At 43.0% G+C, this 8,178-nt stretch overlaps 1 protein-coding gene across 3 annotated transcripts in view; it reads right to left on the bottom strand.

Moving 5' to 3' along the window:
* Positions 1-2,287: 2,287 nt before the first annotated feature.
* Positions 2,288-8,178, bottom strand: part of LOC138974301 (protein broad-minded-like) — a 40,922-nt gene continuing 35,031 nt past the window's right edge. For all 3 annotated transcript variants that reach the window (XM_070347020.1, XM_070347030.1, XM_070347023.1), the window contains 6 exons: positions 7,760-7,829; positions 7,265-7,386; positions 6,750-6,904; positions 6,047-6,187; positions 4,350-4,538; positions 2,288-4,198 (listed from right to left, as the gene is read on the bottom strand). In XM_070347020.1, the coding sequence (XP_070203121.1) occupies positions 4,085-4,198; positions 4,350-4,538; positions 6,047-6,187; positions 6,750-6,904; positions 7,265-7,386; positions 7,760-7,829 (791 nt within the window). In that variant the 3' untranslated portion in view covers positions 2,288-4,084. The remainder of the gene's footprint in view (positions 4,199-4,349; positions 4,539-6,046; positions 6,188-6,749; positions 6,905-7,264; positions 7,387-7,759; positions 7,830-8,178) is intronic.

Genomic DNA, 8,178 nt, shown 5'->3' with positions numbered 1-8,178 from the left:
TCCAGTAGTTTACTCTGAATCGCTCTACACACACGCACAGACACAGACACAGACACAGACACACACACACACACCCACACACACGGCATACACCACGACCCTCGTTTCGATTCCCCCTCTATGTTAAAACATTTAGTCAAAACTTGACTAAATGTAATGACGCAAATGTTTGAACAGCCTGTTTTCCTTGACCGCCGTACCACCACACAGTTTCCTCCAAACTTCGATCTCGTGACGTCATGTGACGTGACGACTGATGTCTGGCACAATGTCCGACCTTCAGCTTGCATTGTCGGTGTACACTCGTCCTTAGCAAGGTCGCACGTGTCAGCGGCAGTTGAGCAAACGTTTTTCACGTGCGATCCTGGCCACGCTGACCTATACTGGCGTCTCCAGAGAACGGTTGTGTTTCAATCATGTATGCACACAATAGGCCTACATTTTGTTCATTGGGCATGTGCCACTGTAACTGTAGAAATTCCTGACAACTCAATCAGAACTCAATCAGTGTAGTGTTTCTGTGCAGCCTTGAGTTTTTGCCTGCGGGGATCAAAATGACGAAAAAGCTGTGTGTACACTGAACAGTCCCCGGCGAAAGAAACGCAACTCATTCGCGCCCGCTGTTGCGAGTGATTTTTCGTCATTTTCAAATTGTCGTAAAATATGAACCAGATAAGATAAATCAAAAAGAAAAACAGATTCGTAGAGGATAATTTACTGGCTGTACGACAAGTGCATAGTATTTAATCGTTTTTATCGTTTACTTGTTCATAAATTGTGTTAAACAGGGTAGGGGTCAAGCGAGTCGTGATTGCAGGCAAACGTGTCTCTTCAACATGCTGAAAAAATCGTAAAAATGCACACCAAAAAAAAACAAAAAACACATTTTTGGAGGAAATTCATTTCTCAACAGTACCATTTAATTAAAATTATTCGCCAAAGCATTTAAGACTAAAATAAATGAGCAAAGATCACTTTGACAGTGTTAAAAAGAGTTGTTTGGCAAAAGCTTATTCGCACGGAATCGACGTGATGATTACTTTAATAAACAGGTGTTATTTGTGGCCAAGTGTCTGATCTACACGATCAAACTATAACTAAAAAACTAAAAAGTGCGGATTATTTTTAATTTTTTTTTTTACATCGATCGATTAGCAATAGTGATTTGTATGAAAATACTATGAATCCAAACGCATACGTCCCCCCTCCCTCAACACATATTTACACACACATGCACACAAATACACACACGCATATGCATACACACACACAGACACGCACATCCATACATACAGATAAACGAAAAGACAGATAAACGAACAAAGTCGCGTTGTGCAGGAGCGCTACGCAGTGCTAAAATGGACGCCAACTGTCACTTTCATGATCGCTGTCCCAAACAGTTTGTCTGTCGCTATTTCTGCAAATTTATATTTCTCACATTTAAAACAACGGACACAGACACAAAGACACACGCACACACAAACACTCATGCACGCATGCTCACACATACACGGACAGACGCACGGACACACATGCACACGCCGGCCCGCCCGCCTGAAGACACAATCACAACTCACACACCCGTAGGCACACACATGTAGGCACATACACACACACACACACACTCGCAACAGCGGGCGCAAATGAGTTGCGTTTCTTTTGCCGGGGACTGTACAGTTTTCGCGTGAAGAGTTAGGTTTAAACTGGTCGATATCAAATGTGGCATTGTTTTACTGACACAATTTTCTTTTTCACGTGTGATTTCTTTGTATGCGTGAGTGCGTGCATATGTGCGTTTGTTAATTTTGTCTGGCATTAATGACGATTCAGTTGTTTCTGTTCTCTTCGTCTCCCTCCATTCTTTCTACGAATTCCTGTGCTTTTTTTCTCTCTAACTTTTTTTTTCTTTTCTTTTAATTTCTTTTTTTTTTTTTTTTTTTTGGGGGGGGGGGGGGGGGTGAAATAAGTGTGACCCCAGTGATGTTAGAACACTTACAAAATGTTTAGATTTCCCTATGTATCAGTACAACATATTCAACAGGTTGACAAAACCGTGACAAGAATGAACAGAAGGGGAAAAGAGACCGAGAAAAAGGAATTACAGCAGGAACGTAACCATCACTCAATGAGTTAAAATCTGAGACAGCAGCGACAGTAAAAATAAATAGAGGAGTGTTGGGTGGGGTGGATGAATATTTGTGGGGGAGAGAGAGAGAGGGGGGGGGGGGGTAGGAAGAGAGAGAGGGAAAGAGAGAGATGCTAACAATGAATCTAAGGGACTAAAACATAGTGTAGGACGGAATTCTTTATTCAACTTATACATGTCACAAATTTTGAAGCAGGCAGCCATAAAGCAGAATTAACATAATACAGTCACTTCACATGACTAGTTGACAGAAAGTGGCATGTTGAGCCACAAACGGCAAAATCATCACAACTGTTGCACAGTCTCACTTGCACGCACACATCAAACAAACGCATCTTTCTGTCCACAAATCTATGTGGTAATCTGTCACAAAGGGTGTACAGCATAACATTTAAATCCATAAACCACAACCCATCACTAACTTCTCACTTTTTCTCAGTCGCACACATGCGCATTTGGAATGAACACATTGCTCTCAACTCAACATGCATACTTATTTCATTCATAGCATGGAATCACACAGCTTACAAAAACACTTGGCTACAATACACAGAAAATTCTAATCACTGAACAAATACACAGAAAACTCATTCACCAAGCAACAGTCAGGAATGTTCATATATCTATCACAATACAGCAAGTCCATTTTAACAGCACTTGTTTGGACAGAAACTTTGAAGATATGTTACATTTTTAAAAGCCAAACCAAACAACGGTATGCATAGGCAGGCTGCAACACTGAAATTGTCACTGTGTGATTAGGGGTGAAAAGCTGCTCTATATCATAGTATATGGCAGACTTTGCTTCTACATGTACCTACCACACCTGTTCTTAAAACTTTCTGTTGCGGAAAATATAGATACAACCTTCTATATCATATTGTTGCAACTAAGTCTACAAATAAGGTTCTGTCCATCGAATTTCAGCATCACCCCCGAACTAACGACTACTTTCACAACTCAACCACCAGACAAACAGATGAACAAGGTGACATCCACCACTGCATTTCAATTTCCACTTAAGTAAACCACATACACCGTGGATTTCTTTAGATGAACACACGGATTTGTGGGATTCCTGACTGACAGAATGCCCCAATCAGATTATAAAATCGAATGTATAAACAACAAGCAAGAAAAAGCAATCAGACACCTGTACAAAGTCTGCTCTGCGTGATTCATCACCTGAAACTAATCAAATTACAACAGGATTTGCTGCCTTACATTTTGTAGATTTGGCACTTACACTGTGCCTTTCACGGAAGTAATCCCTGACAGCCATTTCATGTGCAACAGTAGCATATTTTCGTGCCACCTCATCATTGTAAACATTTTCTAAGACTCTGGAACCTAATGATGATAAATCCCTGTGATACCTACCATTTTTGACAGTACAGAGCTCAGATGCCATGGTCCTATTCCTCCTTACACAACTGCAGGCTTTATCTTTCAGTCATGCTTTGATGTTCACCAGAGAAGACATTCTTGCTTCATAGAACAACCTATTCTTATAAGGTCTGTGTGACTATCAGACAGTCATGGTCCTATTCCTTTTGACAACCCACATGCTGCAGTCTTTCGCATTCACTCATGGTTTGCTTGATGTTCATCAAGCCAGACACCAAAAAACTGCTTTAGAGAACTATATCCCTTCTGATGCGCACAAAATTCAATAGTCATATGTCACAGATCTCTCTCAAAAGCCAGCTGCAGAGTTAAATATTTACCTCAAGGTGTATTAGTCAGCATGTCAAAGACAACAGTCTTGTGCAGTCCTTTCTTTGTACAGTTTTTCAGTTTGACAGCTGTTCTCAGATTCCATAGTTTGAACCATCATGGTCAACCGACGTCCGATGTGAAAGGGTAGACAGTCTTCAGCGATACTTCTCCATGTCACTATGGTAAACCAAAGGCCCAAAACCTTTATCATGCCAGATATTATGGTCGTGTGATGTTCATCATGTCGGAGAGGACAGTTTTGCGGTGACGTTTCTCCAGGTCCTTGAGGTACGGCAGTTGCTCTGCCACCTGGAACCCTCTGATTGGCTCCTCCTGCAGCACAAACACAAACACACACACACACTTGATCACAATGAACCACCCTTAGGTGACAGGACAAAAAGTAATATATGAGTGGAAAAAAGACACATGACCCTGCCCGAATCACCTCTTAACTCCAGTTCCCTAACATATAAACACACACCTTGAGAAAGACTACGAGGTCCTGAGTCTGATGATGCTGCACGATGAGCTGCCTGAGATGCCTGATGGCGGCCACACAGACGTACACCTGGTAGTCCACCCCCATGACCATGACCAGCGCCAGGTACTGCACGATGTTGGCCCAGTCCAGGTAGTTCCACCAGCACTGCTTTAGCCAGTGGACACATATCTGAACGATAAACAGAAAGGAACAGTGTGTTAGGATCTGAACACGAAGGCGCAGCAAGTACACACACACGTGAACGCTGAGTGACCAGTCAAAGATGAAGATCTAAAAGCCACTCAAACAACAGTATGCAAAAGGTACTATCACACACGTGAACGCTGAGTGACCAGTCAAAGATGAAGATCTAAAAGCCACTCAAACAACAGCATGCAAAAGGTACTATCACACACGTGAACGCTGAGTGACCAGTCAAAGATGAAGATCTAAAAGCCACTCAAACAACAGTATGCAAAAGGTACTATCACACACGTGAACGCTGAGTGACCAGTCAAAGATGAAGATCTAAAAGCCACTCAAACAACAGTATGCAAAAGGTACTTTCACACAAGGTAAACCTCATCACAAAAAAGCAACCAGCTGTAGCCAATCTGGAGGGGATGAAATAACTTTAAGAGACAACAAAGGGCACAGTGAAAACAAAAAGCCAGGGTACAATTATTGGACTTGAATTTGATACACAGTAACCAGTCATTAAGAGACCCGAATTTTGACCACAAAACTGAATCTGCAAAAATACATGAAAACCCACTACCTCTGCTTTATCAATTCCACTGAATGAATCTGATCTCCAAACTTGTAATTAGTGAGGTATGCTTCTCCATTCTTTTGTTGTGCTAACATTCTGATACATGGAAACCTACTACTTCTGCTTTAACAATTCCACTGAATGAATGTGACCTCCACACCTGCTATCAGTCAGGTATGCCTCTCTATTCTTTTGCTGTGCAACATTCTGTAAACATTGTTGACTGTGCAAAGTAAGGATAAGGGTAAGGATAAGATTTCATATACCGGTAGTCCTGTGAGGTTACCCTCATGGACATTCGGGCTGCTTTCTCACTGGGGAGAGCGAGCTGCCAAACAGTACAGTGCTCCCCATTTTTGTTCTTTTTCCTGCAAGTGTACTGTATTCATGTTTCCAAGCCCTGAGACTTTCGCTGTGAACTTGGGTTCTTTATCGTGCGCATGCGTGCACACGGGGGTGTTCGGACATCAAGGAGAGTCTGCCCAAAGTTGACCCTGGGAAATACTGACTTGTGCACTGACTTGGTTTTGTATGGGCCCAGTTGCTGCGCTAGGTAGCACAGGGTGGTAGGCTAGCCCCACAGCCTAGGGCCTGAAACCGGGTGCCAGGACAAATCGCGAAAAGCAGTATCTTGCCGACAAACCCACTCCTGTTTTTGTTTTCATAGGTACACTATCCACTTTATCTTTCACTCTACGGACCTTAGGCGCACCAACCAGTGAGGATAATTGCCCTGTATAGGGATTCCCTCAAGAAGAAGAAGACCAAGAACAAGAACAAGAAGAAGAAGAAGAAGAAGAAGAAGAAGTGCAGGAGTATATCTTAACATCTTGTGAAGGAAGAGTGAGAGAGTAATGGGCTCTTCAATCTGCTCTTCTGTTGTGCTAACACTATGTAGACACTGTACTCTGTGTGAAGCACTGACCTGTGCTGGTGTGAATCCTGACATCTTGAAGGCAGAGAGTGTTATGGGTTCCTCAATCTGCAGGATGAGCTCCACGTTGTGGGCAGTGCTGGAGAACACAGGGTGAATACCGCTGGACAGCAGGGCGGCTGGTAAATGAACCTGTTGGGTAATGGGATAGTTGAGTCACTCCATTCATTAATCATAAAGTGTACAAAGTTTATGATATGACTGACAGGTTCTGCCTGACTGCGTGACTACTTTATATGAAGGCAAAGTTGTCGGATTAAATAATGCACACTTTTTTCTACAACCAGAATAGTTTTGGTGGTCGCTGGTTTAAATATATCCCACCCCTCCCCCTTTCCCCCCCGTTCCCCAGGTTACTCCCCCTTTCCCCCCGTTTCCCAGGTTACTCCCCCTTTCCCCCCCGTTCCCCAGGTTACTCCCCCTTTCCTAACCAATGTGCCCTCTCCTTTTCTGATCCCTTTGCATTCTCCATCTCCTTTTTTAAGTAGAAAATATAATAGCCACACACGCACACATACACTTTCAGACAGACGCATACACAATGTAGGTTTTGTTTCTAAGATCTGCATTTTATAACCAAGCCAAACAATCTACACATCAATCCGAGCAAGCTGCTTCATTTCTTCTAAAACCTGAGTACAATCTCCCGCACTACGTATGTAAAAAAGAGGTGCAGATAGTGAACAACACTGACGGAAGCATGCATGCGTGCAGGCCAGAGGTAGGCGGAGCAGCCCAGGGAGGACAGATGATGCAGGAAGGTCCAGGCACGATCCCGGTTGCCGTGGAACACCAGGAACACCGTCGCCACCAGCCAGTCAAACCCTGGGTACTGCCCCTCCATGTAGGCTGTGCTAGCTCAGGAAAACATTTCAAACACACTGATTGACAAGGAACAAGGCCCTCCATTTCCCCAGCAAAACTAGTCAATGGCGTAGAACAGTGATGAAGAATTAATCTGCGAATGCAAATTAATCCTATCATTGCCTCCAAGTTGAATTTTTACCTAAACCATTGAGCTTGTGCTTGTGACGAGTCCACATTCACATTCGTCGCTGACCAATACTGACTTTATCAAAATCTACTTCATGGGCCGCTAATCAATATTGACTCCATTATCTTATATTCCTCATTCTCAGTGTTGTAAAATATATTTTCTTGAGGTCTTAAAAGGAAAGTTGCACAGTGTATACAGACAGGCAAGGATACACAGAGGCGTCTTGGTGGATTTTTGCTGCTGTCGGAGAAAGATGGCCGTCTGCTTGATCAGGTGCGTCAGGCTGTCTTTGGCGTCTGACGAGGAATTGATCACCTTCAGGTGTTTGCCGTACCTGCACAGGGAATTTAGTTATGAAACAATACAACCTGTTCTGAAAACATAGCTCTGGAAACTTACTGCAAAACAATCAAGCACATGCACAAACACACACACCCCCCCCCCCCACACACACACACACACACTCTGGCACAGAAAGCCAGGAGATTGGATCATTCTTGTAGAAAGCAAATATTTACTGAGTTTTAATTAAAACAACAGGTTCTGTTGTTCAGGAGTTTTTTTGCCAAAGAGTTTGTTTAGTTATGTACAATTGTTTCATTTTCTTTCTCTCAATTTTTTTTTCTTTCTTTCCCTGCCTTTTTTCTTGTTGCATTTCTGCTTTTTCTAGCCAAAGAGAGCAGAGAGGAAGACATAATAATGGTCACCTGATGGCAGTCTCAATGCCCAACTCCTGGAGGGGAGACAGCTTAAAGTGTTTGACTGCACTGTCGCTTCCTGCAACAGACAAGGAACCAATCAGCACAACTCAAAGATCTGTGTACAGTCTCACCTGCCCTGGCAAGCACCACATGATAGAGACCATCTGCCCACAACGGCTGCCCCAAAGAATCCCTTACAAATTTGTTTTTTTAATTTATAATTTTCCTTTCCATTATGCGCATCTGTCTTTTACGACCACTTTTGGTCGGTCCGTTGGGTGGTCGTTATAGACAGGTTCGACTGTATCCCTGCAGCTGCCAAAACTACCCCTACGTGCCCTAATAAAAATCTATCTTCTATTTGACTGCCTCAACCTGCTCAGATAACTCTACCAATACCTTACTGGTCTCTTTATACATGCCGA

Source organism: Littorina saxatilis, linkage group LG1 (genome assembly GCF_037325665.1).
Source record: "Littorina saxatilis isolate snail1 linkage group LG1, US_GU_Lsax_2.0, whole genome shotgun sequence".
Lineage (NCBI taxonomy): Eukaryota > Metazoa > Mollusca > Gastropoda > Littorinimorpha > Littorinidae > Littorina > Littorina saxatilis.
The sequence above is the reverse complement of the archived record's forward strand: the minus strand, read 5'-3'. Positions and strand labels throughout refer to the sequence as shown.